This window comes from Vombatus ursinus, unplaced genomic scaffold (genome assembly GCF_900497805.2).
Source record: "Vombatus ursinus unplaced genomic scaffold, bare-nosed wombat genome assembly UNPS02005286.1, whole genome shotgun sequence".
NCBI lineage: Eukaryota > Metazoa > Chordata > Mammalia > Diprotodontia > Vombatidae > Vombatus > Vombatus ursinus.
The window spans coordinates 11,938,286-11,962,317 of NW_020945064.1; the positions used below are offsets into that span (position 1 = coordinate 11,938,286).

General features: G+C 48.8%; 1 protein-coding gene across 3 annotated transcripts in view; it reads right to left on the minus strand.

Moving 5' to 3' along the window:
• GSE1 (Gse1 coiled-coil protein) overlaps nucleotides 1-24,032 on the minus strand; it is a 789,996-nt gene that overhangs the window by 57,799 nt on the left and 708,165 nt on the right. For all 3 annotated transcript variants that reach the window (XM_027847713.1, XM_027847715.1, XM_027847714.1), the window contains one exon: nucleotides 13,478-13,696. In XM_027847713.1, coding sequence (XP_027703514.1) covers nucleotides 13,478-13,696 — 219 coding nt within the window. The remainder of the gene's footprint in view (nucleotides 1-13,477; nucleotides 13,697-24,032) is intronic.

The window sequence follows — 24,032 nt, forward strand, 5'->3', positions numbered from 1 at the left end:
TCAAATGAGTTGGAGAAGGAAATGGCAAACCACTCCAGGATCTCTGCCAAGAAAACCCCAAACTGGGTCACGAAGAGTCAGACACAAGGACTGAACAACAACAAAACCCAGCCCCCCCATTCCCAGTACAAAATGCAGGGAGGGAAGGAGGCAGAAAAGTTTCCGACCCATTGGACTACAGAGACTGGCATCCACCATGCTCGAGCTCTCAGGAGCAGGAAGGTAGAAGTCATGTTCATGCCTCACTGGCTTAACCCTCTATCTCCTGACACTCTCCCCAAGGCCGGACGGACTTGGTTTAAGTGCCACAGGCGGATTACTGTTATGCCCATGGCCAATCCCCCAACCTCTCAGAGACTCACCTTTTTCTTTGGTAAAATTGATGACACTGTTTACACAGCCTGATCAGACAGGGCTATTGTGCAGAAAAGGGTTTTGCTGACCTCGACACGCTCCAGAAATATGAGGGATCACCACATCCCTCCAAGTCCCCATCTGAAGGCAACTTTCAGTCCTTTGAGGCAAGGGACATGCCTGCCTGCTTCTCTCTCTCTCTTCCACCCCTCCTCCCAGCTCTCAGGAGGCTCCCACTCTACTGTGTCCTCATCCTAATGTAAGGCCTCGGAAGGGGAAAATTGCAGCCTAGCTGAAACGTGAACTGATCCATCTCATTGCACCCGGCCAGACGGTGGGCTTGGGCTGAGGCAGGATTTCACAATCACATTACACAGTAGTTAAGTCTAAGTCAACACAGGGGATGTGTAGATTTTCGTTATGAAATGAATGTACTGGGGCAGATATTTGTGAATACGTGCCAAGAAAAATGACAGCCTCCATGAAGAGACCTGGGGCTGGGGGAAATTGTCACATCAGAAAAATCTGGGCTAGAACTCGCTAATGTGGGTGATGGGCTAAAGCAGCTGGATGTCTGCAGGAGAGTAGGGGCTGCTCAGAGAGGCTGGGAGGGAGCTGGTGAAAAAGACAGGTAAGGAGAGCAAGAAAGACTGGGAGGGAAAAAAGAGGAGGCAGTAGAGGAGAAGAAAGGGGGACTAAAGAATAGAAAATAATGGATAATGGGAAAGCATCTAATCAATACCCTTTCATAAACCATCTCCCTTTTCTGAGCTAGGGGAGTACAAACAGAAAAAGCCCAGGATCTCAACTCAGAGGAGGGAGCTGAAAGAAGGAAGATCACATTCTGACCTCATTTTAGAGATAAGAAAACTGAAGTCCGGGAGAGAGAGGGACAAAGAGAGTATGTAAGTGAGTGAGTCAGAGATAGGGAGAGAGTGTGTCAATGAGACATAGAGAGGGAGAGAGAGAGAGGGAGGGAGAGAATGAGTGAATGAGAGAAAGAGAGAGAGAGAGAGAGAGAGAGAGAGAGAGATGAAGAGATGTACATGTGTGTCTAGGAGGGGACGGTGGGAGCAAGGGCAGGAAGAGATAGCAAGCCCACCATTAGAGCAGCTGAGCCCCACTCCTGGTAGACTGCTCAGCCCTCAGGCAGTTGTCGGCACCCACCCACCCCTCGAGGGCCCTCAGGGTCCCTGGCGGGATGAGCCCTGGGCCGGAGAGCCTGCTTTCCCTTCCTTCTCTCCCCAAACACCAACTCTGTCTGAGAGACAAGCCTCAGCCTGTCTTGATTTCCAGGAGCGGCTGCTGCCGCCATCCCCCCAATTACAAAGAGAATGAGAATGAGAAGTCCCCACCCTCCCTCACCAGGCAGAGAGTTAAACAGATGGGACTCCAGATAGAGGAGGGGGACAGGGATGGGGGGTGACTGCTTTGCCAAACCATGCTAGTGTCATGATTGACACATGTACATGAACTTCCAAATGGATTGTTCATGATGCCAGCCGGGTTTTTCCTTCCCCCACCTCCCTCTCTGTTGTTGTTTTGGTTTTTTAAAGAGACAGTCTCCAGAGAGGACGTTCCAATGCACAGATTATCAAACAGATTTCTAATGGTGATACTGGCAGCTCACATGAGCCGCTGACACTAAAAGCCCAGATCCATCGAACTGAACCACCCTTTGCCCTAGACGAACGCCAGGCTCAGAAATCCTAGAGGTCACAGGGTCACCCTCTCTGGCCAAGGGCCTTCTGAATGCCGTTCCTGCTCAGTGGTTCTCCTACTCTAAAACGAGCCTGGAATTCCAATCCTAGTGTCCATCAGGAAGCCCCAGCCCTGCTTCATGTCAGAGTTCCAAGTCATGTGAGCTCGTCCACCAGCACCGGGACGGGTCAGGTGGGAGGCAGCAGACCCAGCTCTGCCGCTTCTGTGGGCAAGTGGCAGCCCTTAAGCATTCGGTGGACAGACCCTGGCACCCAACTCTGCTGTTTTTACCACCCTGGGGGATTGCCAATCAACTTATTTCCCCTCTTAGGTTTCCTCATATGTAAAATGAAGGGACTGGACTAGAATCAGGGTTTCTTAACCCAAGAATTCATTAACTTTTTAAAAAATCTACTATATTGATAATTATATTTCAATATAATTGGGTTTCCTTCATAATCCTACAGATTATATTTTGTTCATTTAAGAACATGCCTGTGAGAAAGGGTCCCAAAAGCCTCCCCAGCCTTCCAGAGGGGTCCAGGACACACAGAACAGTTAAGTACCCCCAGATCGGAGGATCCTCACTTAAGGTCCTTTGCCAGAATCACTGAATCATGGAAAGTCAGAACTATGACATTTTGGGAATGCCAGGATAATGTCATTTCATACGAGCCACTGGAGAAGAAAAGAAAGGAAACTGGTACAAGCAGCTGCCATGCTAAGGTTCTAGGACTCCTTAGGCCAGTACGGAAGTCCTCTGGCTTCCAAGGAAGGCAGCTATACCTCTCTAAGTCTTAGTCAAGGTACAGGCTTGCTTCGGACAGGAAGGATGGGAGAGCAGAACTGGTCAGTGTCAAGGAGAAGGGAATGCTGGGTGGAATCATTCTTTAGGAATGTCATCTAAGCCAGGGCCGGGGGAAGCCACATGAAGGAGGGTCTGGGCAACCCAGGGAGCGAAGTGAATTTAGCACTGGAGAGGGAAGCTGGCTGGGCCCTGCCCCTTGCTTCAGATTCATGCTTCAAGGGCTAGGAACAAGAAGAAGCTGAATCACAAGTCACAGATGCCCACACAAACACAAGGAGCAAATGAGCTTCCTCTCCCCTCCTGGGGACCAGGGCCTGTGTCTTACTTATTACCAGGAAGGGAAAAAAAACCACTTTTTACATCTGGCAAAGAGGAAAGGAACCTTGGTACCTTTGTTCCTTGAGATAGCCACCAGTGAATTTCTTTTTCTGTTGCAGATTCTAACCATTGAAGTTGGAGTGTGTCTATAGGTTCTGGGGTTAGATCTATCCTTCTGTATCCAGCTCTGTGATCTGGCTGTCTCTAGATGGATACAATGGGAAAGGCTGGCTCTCTCCCTTTGGCTCTCCCACCCTGGCCCTCCAGTGATACACATACACACACACACATACACAGAGAGGCACTGCTCCCCACCCCGTTCCCCCAGTCACACACACACACACACTGCTCCCCACCCTTTTCCCCCCAGTCACACACACACACACACACACACTGCTCCCCACCCCGTTCCCCCAGTCACATACACACATACACTGCTCCCCACCCCTTTCCCCCCAGTCACACACACACACACTGCTTCCCACCCCTTTCCCCACAGTGACACACACAAACACACACACATACACTACTCCCCATCCCTTCCCCCCCAGTCACACACACACACACACACTGCTCCCCACCCCTTTCCCCAGTGACACACACACACACACACACATACACACACTGCTCCCCACCCCTTTCCCCACAGTGATACACACACACACACACACCCCCACTCTGCCCCCCTTTCCAACACCCTCTCAAACAAGCAGGTTGTAGCTGTGCTCCCCACTGGAAGGCAGAGCCTGCTGTGGGTGGGGCAGTACAGGCAGATGGTCACACAGCTTGCCTGAGCTCCAGCTCCCAGTATAGACTCCTAACCTGCAGCTTGGCAGTGGCTGCTGCTGTGTTATGCTTCACAGGGCCAGTGTTGGGGATTGGCGCTCTGCGGGGGTGAGAGGTGGAAGCAGGGAAGGGAAAGGACAGGGGCAGGGTCGAATCATCCAGGAGAGGTCAGAGCTAATGGAGGTGTCCTCAGCCTCCTGGGAGCCAGTGGCCCCAGCTGCAATCTTGCTCACACAGCTAGGGCAATTTAAAAATAGTAATAACAACAATAATAATAATAAAGTCAACTAAAATAAAAGCAATGTCTTATTTTTTCCCAGAGTCAGTCCCCCATCCATGCATTTTTTTTTTTTTTTAACCACTCAATGGAAACACTGTTAGGCAGGGTCAGCACCACCAGCCGGTCCACAAGGATTAACTGGCACCTGTTCTTGGGAGTACCTGTGAAAACACTCAGTCCCACCCCTCAGGAGGCTTCAAAATCCAACAGGGCCACAAGACTGACTTGCTGGAAGAAGCATTTGTAGGATCACAGGATTTTCAGAATTGGAGGGGACCTGAGAGACGATTTCTCCCAACTTCATCATTTTACAGATGAGGTAACTGAGTCCCAGGGAGGTATGGAGTGATGGGCTCAGTCAGAAGCCTTCGTTTCCATCCTAGCTTTAGAGGACTACTCAGAAATGTCTTCGAGAATCCTATTACAGGGCAGCTAGGTGGCGCAGTGGATAGAGCACTGGCCCTGGATTCAGGAGGACCTGAGTTCAAATCTGGCCTCAGACACATAACACTTACTAGCTGTGTGACCCTGGGCAAGTCACTTAACCCCATTGCCTAGCTGAAAAAAAAGAAAAAAAAAAGAGAATCCTATTACCTACCATGCCCTTCTCTTCTTGACAAGGGTTGGGAGAAGGACCCATAATTTCATTGGAGTAGAAAACTGCCAAAATGTAAACTCTCTGCCAATAAAGATTACCAATTGTTCTGCAACTTACATATAGTCTTAGAACTGCCTGGGAGATCAAGCAACTTTTTATTGTTCAGAGGGTGTCTGACTCTTTACGACCCCATCTGGGGTTTTCTTGACAAAGATACCAAAGTGATTTGCCATTCCTTCTTCAGATCATTTTACAGATGAGGAAACTGAGGCAAACAGAGTTAAGTGACTTGCCCAGGATCACACAGGTATTAAGTGTCAGGAGCTGGATTTGAACTCAGGAAGAGAGTCTTCCTGACTCCAGGCCCAGTACTTTATCCACTATAGCGCCATCTAGGTGCCCCTAGGTAACTTGTCCAGAGTCATATAACCCATATGTGTCAGAGGCTAAATTTGAATGTAGCCCTTCTGACTGCAAGGCCAAGGGGAAGCCAGTTATCTAGGCACTAACTCAAGGCCAGTTCGATGCCTCTGTTTAATGAGGTAAACGTCCCAATCATAAAATTGGACTGAGCAAGGCTGGACCCTTTTCCCAGAAACCCCAAATCCAAACACATAGGTACATGGTGGCATGGATTTCTACACACACACACACACACACACACACACACAGACACACACAGACACTAAGCCTGGTAACACTTGAGGCTTCGTGAGACAACCTGAGCTTAAGAAACAAGGTATTCCCCCTACCTAAGCAAAGCACCATTCTGGTGCCAAGTCAACTGTTTCAGGAGACTCAAAGGCCTTGAACCAAGCTGCTTGGGGGACACCGTGCAGCATTAGCATGTGGTAGGTTCACAAAGACAGCCACCCCTTTCAATGCAGCTCAAACATCTCAGCTCAGCTAGGTCAGATCTCTTCGAGCCAAGGGCTGTCCAGTCGGTGTCAACAGAGGCCTGGTGCTAGGACCACAGAGAATAAAAGCATGTTCCACCATCACAGCCTACCCTACACCTTTGTCTACCCCGGTAAGATTCCCTGAGTGCATGGGATCCCTCTCAATGGGGATCCCAGGCAAGAATTAAAGGGTTGTAGAATTTCAGGGTCAGAAGGTCATGTGATCCAGTTCCATCCTCCATCAAAAGCACAAAACCCCTCTAACATATCCAAGATGTACGGTCCTCTCTGAGGAAGAGAAACTAACTTCTCACACAACACACGGTGCTGACTCAATACAGCCTATCCCTGCTGCAGAAAAAATGTCCTACTGCTGACGGGATACAACCAACAAATGCAGAGTTCACCATCTTAAAAACCATCTGACCCAACTGTGCCCTCACCCCCAAGCATCACCACTGTTTTACAAAGAAGAAAATGATCCCAGAAGGGGGAAAGAAGTAGTAGGTCACAGACCTGCTAGATCCACAGGGATCTAGAGATGTGAGGTCCCCCCAACCTCCTTATTTTACAGAGGAAGGAGACCCAGAGGTCAGGTTAAGGTGACAAAGCTAACACATGCCTGAGGTGGGATCTGGACCCTGATCCTGGGTCTCCAAACTTGGTACTTTACCTACTATCTCCTTCCAAGTCAGCGTGGACAGACGCAGGCACCGTTTCCAGTGTCTTAGTCTCTTATGTAAGTTCATGACAATGGTGGTAAGACACCACTGGGATTATTCATAATGACTATCTTGTATTTGGCCTTGAGATTCCCGCAAGGGCTGTAGCCCACCAGTGAGGAAGACCCAGATGAACAAAGCCTTGGAATTTGCTGGTCACTGCATCACAATGCTCACCTCAAATCTTAATCCCTTCTCTTCAGAACCAACAATAAAGTACTTCCTAGGGTAAGCAGGAAGAATAGGGGATTTGGAAGGTTCAGATCCTGAAACTGCTAGTGACTACTTGTGTGACTTGGGAAGGGTCACTTCCTTTCTCTGGGTCTCAGTACCCTTTTCTGTAAAACAAAGGAAGGGGCTGACCCAGAAGATCTCTTAAGTCCCTTCTGATCCTACAGCCCAAAGTGCCCCATGAACTCAGAACCCCTCAGGCCTTTCCTTCACTAGTTAAGTCCATACTCCCCCTCCCCTTTCTCCTTTTCCTTCCCAGGGCCCAGGATCCAGTGCACTGCTCCCTTCACCCAAATCCTGCTGATGGTGGGGCCTTGTCCTTTTGCTGGGTTCCATCCAGCTATACAGCCCATTAGTGAGACAAACATTCAGATGTGCGTTTCTGCATCCAGGCACCCAGCAGTCGCTGACGCTGTAATTTAGCAGGGGCAGTTTGGCTGCTCTGAGAACACATTTAGGAGCCTTTAGGAAAAATAAAATTTCAATGAAGCATATCAGCACGGAAACCTATTGAGGGGGACAGATTCCTCTTTCCTCTTCATCCTTTCTCTCGGGGTACAGCAAATGATATGGCTTTTGGATTACTTTGTCTGAATTGAATTTTTAAACTGCACCCTCGAGACACGATGCTGAGGAAAGACATTAGCCCATGAAAGGGTGGAAAGAATTCAGTCCTATGGCTAAAAATAAGAAGCAACTTGAAGGGGAGGAGGGAAGCTAAGGAAGGTTAAAAGGTGTGCTATGGAGATAAGCCAATAGCAAAAAGAATGAAAAATGCACACATCAGGGAGCTTTTTTGCAACTGACAAAAGGTGTGGTGATAAAAAATAAATAAAAAAAGCCTTCCTGGAGGGCATGGGATTCTTTGGCAGGAGTGAATAGTCGATTAGCTATAACTGCACCTCTTGGAGACGCTGAAAGTTGGGTTAGACTTAAGCTGCCCCTAAATTCAGTCTTGCTATTTATTTCCTCTCTGCTCAGATCTGAGAGCTGCCTCCTAGGCCCTTCGCTCTGACCATCCTTCCCTCTAACCATATGCCACTCTCGTTCTTATAATTACACACACACACCCTCCAATCCCAAACACATTTTGGGCTAGAAGGGCCCTTAGGGATCATCTTGTAGTGCCAACCTTCTCACTTTTCAGGAGGAAAATAAACCCCAGGGAAGGGAAGTGTCTTGCCCATGGTGGAAGAAGGCAGATGACAGATTCTCTCAAAAGAATGACTCTTCCTCTGCCTGGGAGGTGCCTTAACAAGATGGGGCCAAGAGCTTAGATATCAGTCCCCCAGGCCAGAATGCCCATGGCGAAGCAGAGGACACCATCCCTATTTTTGCTTTTAAATTCCAGGGTTTCAATGGGCGCTGTGATACAACGAGGGCGGTCGGGTCATCATTGGCTCATAAGTAATAAACTCCAGCAGCTCCATACTACTTCCATGATCAAATACAAAACCAATTGGCTCTGGTTGGCATAATCAGGCCTCATGGTTTCTATATTTTACTTCCCTCTACACAAGCAACAATCCAGTGAGACTAGATTACTTGTAGCAACTCAAATGAGACATTTATCATCTCCTGCCTCCACACCTTTGGCTGACTGTCTTCCATGCTCAGAATTCCCTCCCTCAAGCTTCCCTGGCTTCCCTCTACTCAAATCCCACTTTCTGGCAAGAGACTACTAGTATCTTTCCTCTATCGTTTGTGTTTGCACACTGCCTCCTCCAAGAACAAGGACCTTATTTTTGTTCTTTGTATCCCCAGCACACAATAAGCATTTAACAAATGCTTATTGACTGACTGACCCATAGGAATGGGATGCACTAGGAGGTAGGAAAGATCGCCATGTTCCCTTTCCACCCCGGCAGACATCAAGTGATGATGGCCTTTCTAGCCATGACAGACAACACCAGGTCCACTCAATTTGGTTGCTCAATTTTCCAAGCAGCCACCCCCCGCCCAAGAACAAAGAGAACTCTGGTCTGAGTGTGTGCTGGCCTGGCTACCGTCCAGGTAATGGAAATAAAGACAGGATGGGAAGCGCTCCCCTTGTTCAGAACTCTTCTCCCTCTTTTCTTTCCCCTTATTCCTAGTCCAGGCACTCTGGAGTTGCCTAAAGGTCTGGTCTGAGTCTTGGGGATAGAAGGAGAAGGGGGCAAATTCCCTCTATCCTCCTTAGTGACTGTTGTAACCCAATCCCAGCTGAGCAGATACCTTCTCTGCTCTCATCAGTCCCCCTTTCCAATGAAGAATGGACCGGTTGGCAAATACAGGGGTGGGGAGAAGATGGGTGCTTTCCATTTAAAGACCAGGAAACCCAAATTAACCTTTATCTTTCAACAGTTCCATTTGGAAAGTGGGTCCAGCTCCAAGTGAGAGGAAAGAGAACCACAAGGCTCATGAGCGGATTTAATAGTAATGTCAGCTAAAGGGGGGCTCCCAAAACTGAGCTCCATTTTTTTATTTGTTAGTTGCAAATACTAAGCATTCTTTTAAATGTGCATGCGTGCACACTCTCTCTCTCTCTCTCTCACACACACACACACACACACTTGATAGGCCAGAAAAGACACTTTTCCTTCCCTCTCCAAATCATTTATTAACCAAGGACTTGTGGCCAAGGAAGGAAGGATTTACTGAGTGCCTATTATGTGTCAGGCACTGTGCTAAGAACTTTATAAACATTATCTAACAACAACCTTGTGAGGTGGGTGCTTTTGTGATTGCCACTTTATAGTTGAGGAAATTAAGGCAGATAGAGGTTAAGTGACTTGCCCAGGGTCACCCAGCTACTAAGTGTCAAAGAGTGGATTTGAACTCGGGGTTTTCCTGACTCCAAGGTCAGCATCCACTGTACCACCTGACTGCCTCTAGTCAAATGTAAAGAGCCCTGACTTGAGATGGCTCAGATACTTATTGGCTCTGTGACCCATGTAAGTTACAATCTCTCTGTTCCTCAGTTTACTCATCTGTAGATTGTACAACATACTGCCCTACTGAGCTGTTGGGAGGCAAGTGCCTAAGTTTATATCATTATTAAGGATTCCGGGATTCAAACCCTCAAATACGAACATTAAATTTCTAGCAGGGGAAATATTTCAAGGACAGCACAGGCCTGATCTATCCCGGGGTAGCAGCCGGGTACCAATGGGCAAGTCCTCATGGGCTTTTGCCACCATGACTGTTTGGAAAGTACACTTTGTTCCCTGATGGGCCAGGCCACACACCCCCTGGCACAGAGCCCTGGTCGCTGGATGCCTAGCTCTCCAGACCTGGGGAGATGCCAGTAAGAGCTGAGAAAAATACAAAAGACAAACTTAAAATCCTGTTTGCAAGGCTGCAATCTTCTGCGAGGACCAGGAATGAAAAAAGGTTTCCTCAAATTTCTTTCTCCAGCTTCAGACCGCATGTGCCCTTACCCTCTAGGCTGAGGAAGGGTCTTCTTCTCACTGGTGGAAGGGTTTGCAACAACCTTAGCAAGGACCCTGGGCCCACTGCACTGAGAATCTCATACAGAACCGCAGCATCTAGGCCTGGGCTACCTGCGTGAGACTTCTGCCTATGCTTAGCTACAGTATATCACAAGAGCTATTTTTACCCAAGAGAAGTCAGCTTTCTGCTGAGGCGGTAATCCTGGCTCCAGAATCTTACCCTTTCCCCTGCCTCTCTGGTCTTCTGAGACTCGGGGGGAGGGAGGAAAAAGTACCTAGAGATGCTGAGAATCGAGCCCCAGAGGGACCACCCAGATCTTCCTTCTTCCTATGAGGCACTCCATCGTCTTCGGAGAAGCCCTGAGGTCCTTGGGCCAAGCTCCCATTCCCTGCTGTGGGGCTCACAGGAGGATTCCTCCTTCCCCTCCCTCAGGGTTTTTCCTTATGTTGGAGTTGGCTAAAACCCCCAGGTGATCCCTGGTCTGGGGAAACTACCTCAGAAGAGGTTGGCAGGCAGAGGGTGACAGGGGAACACACGGACCTCAGATGAGCCATCTGCTGCTCGTCTGACTTGCAAGCCGGAGCCTGGAATGGCAAAGCCCAGTGGCAGTTTGTGGCACACACACAAAACGGTCCATGGTGGGGGCGTGTACTGCCCATGTGTGATGGGGAAGGGTTGCTAAAGCTAAGGCCAAGAAGTCACTAGCACCAGCCTTAGCATCATACGTATCCCCTCCCCAGGCCTCAGGGAAGATTAGTCAGTCCACTGCAGGTGAGGATGATAAATGAAGAAGTGATAAGATGATAGTGATGCTCACTTGTACAGAAATGTATTCCCACCCCCAGGGGCTGAGATAAGAATGGACCCTGTATGGAGCAGCTTTGGATCCACTGAAGACCCCCCCTCAAAGAAAGAGACCAGCATTAATGGGCAGGAGGAGGCCTCCCTTTGCCCCCCTGAGCCATCTCTGGCAAGGATCCATTTCCCTCACACAGAAACTCCTCCACCTTCATTCTTTCATACATGTGCTGAGCACTCTGCGAGGCTGTGGAGGAGGGGTTGTAGAAGCCATGGTCCATGCCCTCCCAGAGGGAAGGGTCAAGAATCAGAGTCTGAGGCTGTTACTGTGGCAGGGCTGGGGAAAAGCAGAAAATAAAACAGAGCAGAGGCAACCAGCCCTGGGCCTGAATGACAAGCTGGACAGAGGACTCCTTGGGCATCACACGCGGGAAGCCACTGGACATGCTCATGTTGGGAGTAGACCTGGTACAGCTTACCCCATTTTTCTGGGTGGGAAACCTGGATCTATCTATCTGCCTGATGTGATAAAAATCACCCAATTCGACATCTATCATGAGTCACTTTTCAATATTCAATAATAATAGCTAGCATTCATATAGAACTTCCACAGATATATGCCACATATATTTGATCCTCACAACCACCACCATAGGAGGCAACTGCTATTACTACCCTCATTTTACAGATGGGGAAACAGAGGAAGTTAAGTGACTTGCCCAGGGTAACACAGTTAGTAAATGGCCAAGGCTGAATCCCAACTCCTCAAGCCACCTTGATGCCTCTAAGGCATGGGAAATACAAGTGACCACTGGACTAGGGGTGACAGGACCCAGAATCCCAACCCAGTTCTGCTACTTACAAACTTTTGTTTTTGGTTTCTTCATCTATAAACCTAAAGGGATTGCAAGAGATGATTTGTGAGGTCCATTCTAGCTCTAATGGTCTATGATGCTTATGATTGAATTTATAGGGACCTTGGAATTGTCTTATCTAATCAACCTTTCCCCTCATTTTACAGATGGGAAAGCTGGAAACCAAAGCTTGGAGGTCATGTGCATTACCCAAGTTCACAAAAACCATCTCAAGGGCTGGGGATCCAATCTGAGTGCTACTGCCCCCAAATTTTGATACTCTCTCCATTAAACTACAGCAATGTCCTTCCATCTTCATTTGGTAAATGCTCATTGATCATTTACAGCCTGGAAAATCTCATGCCAGGGCTAAGGGAATGAATACAGAAGTCATGGCTCTTCCCCTCCTCCTAGAGGGCAGAGTTTGGCGAGCTGGGCAGAAAGTAGGTGCCAAGATAGCCACAGCTGGTCTTGTCCCAGCCCTGGTGCATCCATCCTGGAGGAAGGAAGGAAGGAAGGAAGGGGATTTCCTGCTCTGACTGTCTCCACCGGACCTTGAAGCCATCCCTTTTTGTGGAGTGAGGGTTTGGGAATGTGGAGCAGGGGGACAGAACAAGGGGAGGCAGAGAGCCCCTCAGCAGGATAAAGCAGGCTAGGATAATGGCACTAGGGATAGACAACCACCATGCTTGAATGGATGGGGATTCTCAGGTGGCGCCAACTGCTTCATTTCTCCTAATGATCTAAAGCTCTGTCCCTCTAAGGACCTTTCACATACCACTGGTAGAAAACAGGGACCCATCTCTGCTTCAGGAAAGACCTAACAAGAGGAAACAGGTCCAGTGTTCTACTAAACAGGCTCAAGGGGAAAAAATCCAGGAAATGCCCCCAATTCTAGTTCAAGCTCTTGCTGTATAGCCTGAGGCTAGTTACTTCCCCTCTCTGGGACTCTATGTCCTTAGTGATACAAGGAAGGGGCTGGCCCAGCTTCTCTGTCATGCTTTGATTCTGGAAGCATACCTGGGAGAGTAAGGTGAGGACAGAGGGTAGTCAGAATGGGAGGGGAGAATGTAGAGCAAGGGTTCTTTACCTGGTATCGGTTTTTTTTGGGGGGGGGGGCCACCTGGTATCAATTTAAAAAAAAGTATTTTGATAATTCAATTTCATTATAATTGGTTTCCTTTATCATCCTATGTATTTTTATCTTTAGAGGTATGAAAATATGATTCTGAGAAGGGACCAGAGGCTTTACCAGACTAATGGTCCATACTTACACACACAAAAGGTGTAGAGTCTAGGTTCTAGACTGATTTTCTCATTTTATAGCAGAAGGAGGTGAAGATCAGAAAAATTAAGGACTCAGTCACAAGATGGTAAATTAGCAGAGCTGAGATTCGAACTCAGGTCCTCTGACTGTAATCCGGTGCTTTCTCTGCTACACTACATTGTTTCTCTTGACCACACACACACACACACACACACACACACACACACACACACACACCCACCCACGTTCCCTTCATGAGTTTTCCTGCTAGCCCACAGCACATACTATTTCAGGGGATTGGGGCTCACTCTCCAGGGAAGGGAGGGGATAAGTGTAGGAAGCTTAAAACCCCAACCTCCCTGTTCCATCCATTGGATGTCCCATCCATCGGACTTGGTGCTTGGATGACACCATCTCCTCCTTTCTTACCTCGAGGTTCCTCTGCCTGCTTTGCGAGTTTGCGCAGGGCGGCGGCGAAGCTGGAAGAGGGCGCTGCTTGCACTGACAGGTTGCTGGTGGCTGCAGGGCTGCCATTGGGTACAAGGGAGCCATTGAGAGGAGAAGGAGTCAGGGGGCTGACGGTAGCAGTGGTCCGAGTCGCTGTTGAAAGCATTCCTAGTGAAGGGGACTTTGGCTCATGGCTCATGCCTGAAACAATGAAAAGAAGAACCAATCACCAAGGAGGGGAGGGAAAGGAAGGACCAGTCACTGGGATAACACCTAGAGGCCTGGAGCAGGCAAGGGGGTAGCTGGGGAGACGCAACTACATGGAGCAGTAGGAAGCAAGACAGGCATCTCAGAAAAGACCAGCTGGGGGGGGGGGGGGGTAACGTTCTCTTCACCCCCTCCCCCAGAGATAGCAACACACGGATGGACGATCTAGCCAGTGATCCCTTTGAAGCTGGTTAGACTCAATTTTCATGGCGGACTATGGTGGATGGTCTTTGAAAATGGGCCATCACCATGACACAACCCCAGCTTATACTGGGGGGTAGATACCTGCTGAAACCCGTTTGGGGACGTTCCCTCAAAATTGGTCAAAGATCCAAAAAACCCTATCCCTAATGTTACCTCCCTCTGTCCTCTGTACCATGCCTGGGGCAGGGAATCCACAGAGTGAGAAGAGGAGGGTTCTGGCTGACTCTGAAGGACACGTTCACACTAGGTGAGAACCCCACCCCCCCATGCCAGCAGAGTCCCTTCTGCCAAGCCTTGGTCAGGCAATAAAACAAGGCCAAGCTAGGCCTAGAATGCCACCTTGGAGATCCTACCACCAAAAATACAGGCCCGATAACTTTCTTATGAGAAAGGTGACTTCAACAGGTTTTGATGAAGGGTAGGGAAAGGGGCTGGGGTAAGAAAGAAAGAAAAAAAAAAAGGAAGTTAACCTAGACCTTCGAAAGCTGTTTGTGGTCCCCTAATGGGGCCCTTACTACATGCCCACTAAAAATAAAGCACATTAAAAATAAAAACTGGGCCCCACAGAAACCTCATTTCCCACTCCCGAGCCAAGTTCAGGCTCTGAAAGCTCCACACCAGCTGACGCTCCTGTTCCCACCTGCAGCAAAGGCCTGTCATGAGCAGGGGCCCCGAGGAGCAACCAGAGATGACATCAGGTTTCCCCCTCCCCCCACAAGGGGCACAAGTTCCCCTATTTTCTCTTCCCCGTAAGGAGTTCAGCTCTCAATTTCCCCTTTAAGTGTCAATGAAAAAGCTGTGTTCTTCTCGTACAATCAATAAAACCTTGGCTCGCGTTCAACCCAGCTCTGTCTCAGCACAAGGAGGAGGACCAGGCCATAAATAAGTTTTCCATTAACATTTTCGGCCACCTGCCCAATTTCTGAGCCAGAAAGGGCAGCCCTGACACCGTCCACCGTCCCCCTCTCCCTCAAGGTGGGTACATTAAAAAAGAGTAAATCAAAGGCCTAACGGAGACCATACTCTCAGACATAAGCCCAATGGCCAGCACGGTTGGCACTCTCTGGTCAGGCTGCCTGCACCAGGAATAAATTAGCTTCCCTCAAACAGAGCCAGAAGCTGCAAGAATGACAATGGTTTAAAACAGGGGAGAGGAGAAGTTACCAACTGCAATCACCTCAAAAATATATGCGAATGAATAAGAGGGAAAATGAGCAGTCCAAGACAAGGAAAGTTGTGTGTGTGTTGGGGGGGAGGGGGGGGACCGGGGACAGGGAGGGCCCCCCTCGGGTTACAAACAGCCCTTCCCTGAGCAGGTATTCTTCAGACAGCCAAGCCCACCCCGGGTCAGGTCAAAACCACTCTCCATCTGCGAAGGAGAGCCTCTTTCTCAGGGGATTCCCCTGACGCACAAGTCTATTCAAAACAAGCCTAATTGGAACATGCCCCCACCCCCCCTTCCCCTTGCATCCCTGCAGACGAGCAGGCTGAGACGCAGGCGCCAAAACAGGCCGAGTGTGTTCACGAACTAACTCCCTCCCCCGCTGCCAATCCTCCACCCCGCTGTTGGATGGGGAAGGGAAAAAGAAAAAAAGAAAAACTACCAGCTTTCACCCAGGGAACACAGTAACTGTGCAGGATCTGGGATCAGAAGCCAAAGCCTGCCTCCATCTTACAGATGAGGACCAGAAGGGGCAGTGACTTGCCCAAGGTCACCCAGGAAGCCAGAAGGAAAAGGCAGGATTCAAACCTGGGTCTCACCTTCTCTACGAGGTCTTCTCCACCCCTCAGTGCTACTTTTCCTTGGAGATGCCCTTCTATTTATCCTGTATGTATCTTGTTTGAATGTGGTTCCCCCTCCTCAACCCCACTCTCCACTTAGCACGTGAGCTTCTCGGAGGCAAGGGACGAGTTTTGGCCTTTCTTTGTATCCCCAGCACTTTGGTGCCAGGCATGTAATAAGTGCTTAATTGATTCACTGGTGGGAGCTGTTCCCTGCCCCCATCCCTCAGGGTTTCTCTGTCCCCTTAGAGGCGCATTTCTCAAAGGCAGGTCATAGGAAGAGATGACTATGAGAACAGCACCCCCCCAAACACACATACACTGTTTACTGTTAAGAGTTCTGTGACTACCTTTTCTCCATATTCCCTTAAAAAAAAAAAAAGAAAGAAAAAGGTTCTAAATCTGACCCCTTCCTCAGGCATGAGAAGGGGCAGGGGCTGTGTGCCTGGCCCAGCCCTCTTCATTCTGGCAGTAAGGACTGGTTGGGGAGGCAGGAATCTTGGGGTGGGTGGTGGGTGGAGGACGGAGGATTTTTTTTTTTTAATTTAATCAAGAAGGTCTGGAAAATTGCCGCCGAGTTCAATGGGGTGAAGAGAGAGGGCGAGCTGGGGAGTGCTGGCAGCGCTGGCTCACCTAACAAAGCCCCCGCCAGCCACAGAGGCAGGCTGCCCACTGAAAGCAAGCTGGCCGAACAGCTGCTGAGGCGTCACATGACCCCGGCCAATCTATAATATCCAGGGCTGCGGGGAGATAACAGTGGTGGTTTGTCAGCAGGCCCGAGCAGCAGGCCCTATTGAATGTGTCTGAGGCAGCATTGATCCAAGCATTTGACCCCTCTGTGTCCTCGGTTCTTTCCAGTGCTGAAAGCAGGAGGGGGGCGGAATGGAGAGAAGGGCTGGGGCTGTGGGCCGCCGCCAGCAGACTGGAGGAGGAGGGAGTCAAAAAGAGACACAAATCTACCCTTCTACTACAGGGCTTTCTCGCCCAGCAGCACATATTAGCATCAGAGAATCTGAACTGTGACCTGAAACCTCAGAGATCAATTATCAGTCTCACTCCTACAAAGGCTCAGGGAAATAAAGTCACACATGACCAGAGTCACACAGGAATGTAAACCAAGGTCCTGACTCCACTGTACCTTAAGGAGCCCTTACTCCTACCCCACCCCCATCTCTAAACCGAAATTCCTCGGCTCATAGGCAATATTTGCTTGGCTGGAAGAATCTGTCACCCCTAAGCTTCTACCAATCCCCACCCAACTACTCCCCTGGATTTCTGCTCAGCTGATTGATAAAAAGCACCTTGGAGATAATTTATCTAACCTGATCTCATTTAATAGGTGAAGAAACAGGTCCACTTCAGGCAAGTGACTTACCCAAAGGCTTACCAGGCAGGCTTCTAACTTGAGTTGGCTCATCCTGAATTTTCTTCCCTCTGTCCCATATCCTGCCTACCTGCCGTGGCCTCTCCCTCTCATCACTCGACCCTATACACAGTACTAGAAACATGAGGGCTCTTCCTTGGCTAGGTGCTGGGTCTGGAGTTAGGAAGACCCGAGTTCAAATCTGACCTTACTTACTGGATAGGTGACCCTGGGCAAGTCATTGCAACATCAACTGCCCTCAGTTTCCTCATCTGTAAAAATGGGGATCAATAACAGCAGCTATCTCCCAGGGCTCTTGTGAGGATCAAATGAAATAATATTTGTAAAGCACTGAGCACAGGCACATAGTAGGCGCTATATAAGTGTGAGATATACATACATATGTAAATATCCAAACATTTGAGATATATGTTGTTGTTACTGTTATAGCCAGTTGAACAGATGCCAGGCGAAGACTGAGACTCTTGTCACTGCAAAGAAAAAGCCGAGGGGTTTACAGATGTGGGGACACTGGCCACTGCTAGGGTACGATGGAGACTGGGATATTCCCTTTCTCCTTCCACTCTGATCCAGAAAGAATCTAAGCAACCCCTCCCCCTTCCAAACAAAAGGCCAGAGTGTTATCAACTAGGGATCCACCTGGAATGTTTGGGCTGGCATTAGGTGGGTCCCTTCCAAAGACCCCTGCTCCTCCCTCTTGATCAAATTTATTCACAGGAAAGTCAATGTCAAACACTTCCTGAGGGCCTACTATGTGCAAGGGTAAAGCTCTTATTCCCCAGAGGCTGGGTGGGGAAGCCAAAACATACACAGGACCAGGAAAGGCAGCTGCAAGGGTAAGGTGAGAATACAGACCCTGGAAAGAAAATACTGCCCCACCAACCACCCTCCCCTACACTCTGCGGTTTACTTGTCATATGACCTTAGGCAAATCACTTAACCTCTGAGTCACTGATTCCTCAAACTGCAAAAGTGGCCTGAGCAATCTCAGGTAGTAATAATAATGACAACATTTTAAAGTTTGCAAGGTGTTCGACAAATATCTCATTTCATCCCCACAACCGAGGGAGGTAGGGCCTATTATTATCACCCCCATTTTACAGAGGAGGAAACTGAGGCAGACAGCAGCCAAGTGACTAGTACAAAGTCTGGACTGGATCTGAACTCAGGTTCTCCTGACTCCCAGACGCACTCTATCCACTGGGCCATCCCCTACCTCTGTCTCTTAAGTCTATCAGCTTTAAAGCCTCCATTTCTAAGACAGGGATGGAAATCATCAAAGGCTGGGGGCTCCATGGAGGAGCTGAGCCTCCAAAACTGAGCTTTAAGGCAAGGTAGTGAAAAGAACACTGGCTCTAAGAATTGAGACCTGGGCAGTTAGAACTCAGGGCCAGTCTTTCCTCCTGAGAAGACTGCATCTCTTCTGTCCAAAGAAGGGTGTCAGATGCAATGATTCAAGGTCCCTTCCAGATCTAAAACAGATCTCAAGTCCACACATGTGCCTGGATAGCACAGATCTCCCTGTCCACAGGGAATAGATGCCCATCTTTCCCATCCCCAGAGAGAGCAGGGAAATGTGTAATAGTGAGCACCTGACATCTGTAACCACAAGTCACATTGAAAGGTTCACAGAATCTTAGAGGCCACACATTTATTGCTCATTCATTCTCCAGACAACTTCAGCATGGGCTCAGATTGGGAGGCACCACCAAGCCTGAGACCTCTGAATACAATGAACTCACCCAAGATATTCTTAGCCCAGCCTACAAGTCCTGACCTGAAACATTAACAGTGCCCAAAAGATGGGGTCAAAGAAAAAAAGGGGAAAAAGCCCTTCACATGTCCACCCAGCTGTCACCAGCTGTCCACCATTCATCAATGCCACCCACCCACTCCATCTTTCTACCCCTGCCCCCATCAGTAGTAGCCTAACACACAAGCATCTGCCCAAAACCAGAAACACTGGCCTTGACCCAGAAGCTCAGACCCTCTCGAAGATTCACAAGAAACAAGCATAGGGCTCACGGGCCCATTCCCTGTACTACTCCAAAGGGTCTGACGTAAGAAAATCCCTCAATTCCTTGCCTTGGGAGAAGGAACGTTTTGAGTCCCTCACCTCTCCGAGTCAGGCAAGGTTCCAGTTTGCAGTCCTGTAGCATGGGACAATGAGCTTCCATTTGGAAGCTCTGGATACATTCAAGGTCACCCACTCGTTCTTCTTCAGTTAGGCCACTACAGGCTATCCCACAGGCTCTGCCCTAAGACAAGTTTCTTCATCACAGGAACCTACTGGGAGAGTCTATGGATGAAGACAACCCAGAGGGAATACCAGTACGGTAACAAAATAACTTGATCCAGAGGCAAGAGAGGCATTAGTTTGAATCCCATCTCTGATATTAGCTATGTCACCAAGGTGGGATTTTAGAAATTATTTTACAGATGAGGAAATTAAAGTCCAGAATTGAGAAATGACCCACCCATGGGCCTGTTAAGGTTCTGAACCCCAAATCCAGCATTCTTCTCAAGCATTCAGCAATGCTTATGTTATCTGAGATCCTCATAACAATTCCCAGCTCTGTAGACAGAGCAAGGACCAGTATTTGGGGCCTTAAGTAAAGAGTTCAGGATAAAGGCTGGGTTCAAGAATGGGACCCATCTGGGTTAAGATTTTTGTCACCCTTTCCTCTCCGATAATATCCAGGATATAACTGGCCAGGGGTATCAAAGGACAAGAGTGCACCAGTACAGAGAGGAGGCTATGATTTCATTCAGGGCTTCCTTCCCAGGAGCACCTTATCACAATGTCAGAGGTACAAAGCACTTCAGAGATCATTTACAGCTCAAACAAGCCAACCAAGGCTGTCTATATAGCAGTCTTTTACCCCAGGCCAGCTCTCATCTTTTTAAGGACTCTGTGGGCATCAGTTGCAGGGTAAGCTCAGGGCCTTAAGTAATATGGGAACATCACGGTTTGGCACTGACCCCTGTCCCTTCTGACTGCTAGACCCTCAGTATCACTAAAACAGCAGGGATTGGATGAGAGGGATTGCCTGGGGCATTTGCTGCAGCCCGGCCTTGGATAATAATCCCCTCAACTGAACATCCTCAGGCCTTCCAGGTCCACTAGACAAAGTTCTGAAACTGAATACTTGGGCTTTAAGGGAGTGGGTCTTAACAAGGTTAGGTCCAGGATTGGGAGCTGTTCTGCCAACCCGGCACACCTTGGCTATCCTGTCTGTTGTCCCGCACCTCCCCCCCAAGGGCTAATATCCCCACATTAATGTCAGAACTCTAGGCTCTGGAGCTATAAGCCCTTGAAAAGCTGCCCTGCTGATGTCAGGTCACTTAAAATAGAATTTCAAATGAGCAGCTTCATTAACAAGAGTCTAAAATTAGCATTTCTCCTCAGCATGTATGCACCAGGAGGGGATGGGACAGGCAGGGTGGAGGTGATGTGGAGGAGGTGATGGGGGGGGGCGAGAGGGAAAGTCACATCACAATACCAGTTGTTCCTGGTTTGGGGACTTAGAAGGGGAAAGTCCCAGAACCCAGGAGCGTCCCACAGCCCCTCAGCAACAGTGAAGATATTGGCATGGGGAGGTTAAATCCAAACTCTTTTTTTTTTTTTATCCTTGGGCTTTTACAGAGGAAAGTAGGCTCCAGAAGAGATTATCTATTTATGCCTAGCAGCATAGTGAAAGACCTGGAACTATGTACAGCAGGCCAGAGAGAGTTGAGCTTAAATTCTGCCTTAGGCACTTACTGGCTGTGTGACCTCAGGCAAATCTGAGCAACCTCTCTGATCTACAATTCTCTTCATCTCTAAGATAATAACATAGCTACAGAACCCTAGGATGGACTGGAAGCTAGGTCTAAGGCATTTTGTTAACCACTGTTTAAACACAGGCCATTATTAACCCCATTTAAGACAGACTGGGGTCCCTCCCCATAGAATAACAGTTTTCTAAGAGTTGTCCTCCCTTACCGGAACTATGGAAAAGAATAATGATTTAAAAGGCAGAAGAAAACCTGGGTTTGGATCTAGGCTTCCACACTGTGAACAGGGACAAGTCACGACCTCTCCGAGCCTCAATTTCCTCACGTGTAAAATCAGGATGAGAATACTGCCTAACAAGTTTGCACTGAGAAGGACTGTTTTATTTCTATTTTTTTTTGGCTTAGCATATAGTAAGCACTTAACAAATGTTTGGTGCTTTGACTTTCCAATGAGAGATAAGATGGGGAGAGAAAAGAATTTTGTTAATTAAAAAAATTAAATTTAAATTAATTTTTAAATAATTCTAAAAATTAAGAAGCAATAATGGCCTTTTGATTTTTAATCAGAGGTCTTGGGTTCAAATTATGACTTTGCTACTCATAAGGCTCTGCCTTTCAGAGCGTCAGTGTCTTCCTCTGTAAATAGAGAGGGGGGATTGGTTTAGGTGATCCCGAAGGTCCCTTGCAGGGCTCGATGCTGAGTCCCAAGAACCCAAAGAAAGAAAGCAGAGCAGGTGTTCTCCAGCTGATGCCTCAGGCAGACACCAGCAGGTGTCGCTGTGAGGCCCCGGGAGCTCCCACCCCCAGCCGGGAGGGAGGGAGGACCCGGCATGGGCGTCAGTCTGCATTTATTAAACTTTGGCCCCTGCGCCCTCCCGAGGCCTTGAATGAGTACTGGGATCTCGCTCCCCCTGCCCTCATTATACAGGCATTTATTAACTTCGGCGCTCTCAGCCATTGACTGAATTCTTGTCTACATTATCAGCTCATGTAAATTCATTATACTTAACAGCTGGGAATAAAATCCTCAGCAGGAAGGCTGTGATGGATGAGGGTTTGGGGGGCAGGGATATTGGGGGGAGGAGGGGTTGGGTGGGCAGCAGCAGGGGTGAAGAGCTAGGGGTCTCTCTCTTCTTACAGCACAATCACTTCAAGCCTGAAGGCTTTAGAGCCTCAGAAAGAGGTGCACAGGAGAAAAAAAAAGCCCCAGGAATTTTGATGGAATGAAAGACGCAGTTTCCCTCCCTCTCGCCCCCCCCCATTTCCCAGGCTGTGTATCTATCCTTATCACCTCTCCCTGTCCACCCCCTCGCAAACCCAAGTTTACAAGCCTGTTCCAGTAACACTGACCAAGGCGGTTTCAAAATAACCACCCCTGATACATTCTAACCAAAGCCATCCTTAGCTATTGCTTGCGACCCATGCAAAGGCTAGCTGGCAGGAGTCCAAACAAGCTGCCGGCTGAGCCCCGGGGAGCTAACTCCCCTAAGCCTCCCTTTGTAGCCATATTGCTCCGAGTGCGATTCAGTTTCTATGGATCAGAACTGTGAGCCAGCGGATGCCTGTGCCCTAGGCAAGGAGAGCTGGGGTACCCGGCCTGATTCCCCGAGTTCTTACTGGAGGGCAGGACCAGGGGCCGTAACCCTCCCCCTCCCCCTTCCCCTTCCCCTTCCCCCAATCTGCCGGCCCCATACCTTTATTACCGAGTGGAGATCGGGAAATCTTGTTAATGGGCCAAGCAAGGAAAAAAATCTGTTACTTTGAACCAAAAATGGAAAAAGACACACAGCAGCGTGGACCGAAGTCACGTCTTGTTATCCACTGCCAAGCTCTTCAATCAATAGTTCTGATTTTCCTTACCCCCACCCCCTTCCTTCCCATCCAGGCAGATGTATCAGTAGCACCAGATGAGGAAGGATCCCCGATGCCATCCAGCACTTAATGATGGCACGAAGCCCCAGCACTGAAGAAGCCCAGGAGCTGTAAGGGCCCTGAGAGCACAGACTTTTTAGTACCAAAAAGGCACCTTACTTAGGAATTTATTGAATTCATTCATCTTGAACCCTCCTCATTTTTACAGGAGGTCCAGGAGAAAGGTGACTTGCCCAAGGTCACACACAGTCATCAGCAGAGCAGGGACCAAAAACTTAGATCTCCTAATTCCCAGATCTAGACCGTATTCTTTTTCCACTGTATTATCCACAATATTATACATTGCCCACAATGGAGCAGACACAAATTCCCACCTTGCTCTACTCCCCTTCCCACAACAGATTTTTGTTTTAAAGGAAAAAAATAAAAAGCCTCTTCTACTATATTAAATACGGTACCTCTCTCCCTCTCTCCCTCCCCTCCATAAATGGTTCAGGGAGCATGACTAATCAGCAGTCTGCCTGCCTCCTGCAGATTCCATAATTACTCCTTCCTTTCATCCCTGGCTCTTCTCCGACACCAGACCTCAGGCCTGCTACCTCTATGCTCTGTAATTACAAGCTAATAGCTTAGATGAATTTTCTGCTGGGTCCCAGTTCAAGCACCAATCCGCCCCTTCCCCCTTGACAACCCCCCCTAGGGTAATTACACCCTGTGAGGTTCAGCACAGCAGGCCCTCACATTTAGTCACAGGCCTGCATTCTCGGCCTGAATTTCCTAATCACCCCTCTTGGTAATTTTTCATTACCACAGAAAGAAATGTTTGTGAACAAATACAGGGCGTCCCCCAGCTTTCTGCATGGTGCCTCCTTCCCCCACAATCCCCCACACCCCCAAAGGGGCGATGCTTCGGCATAGTAACAAGTCTGGGGTCACCCCACACAACACATAGCAGCAGATGACGCTAACCCCCTCCCCCCATCTCCAGGTTCTGTAACAGACACTTCATAATAAATTCATAAATACATTTGCCTATGGCATGGTCAGAGCTCACCTGCATACAACAGTTTGTGTGTGTGGTGGGGGTGGGGAGGGGGAGGAGATGTGTGAAAAGGTCCCCCACCTCCTGGAAAGATTAGGGTAAAGCCTGTACCTCTCTCATGAAGAACACTGCAATATTGTAGAGGTTCTCTGATGGGAAGGGGTGTGTGTGTGTGTGTGTGTGTGTGTGTGTGTGTGTGTGTGTGTGTG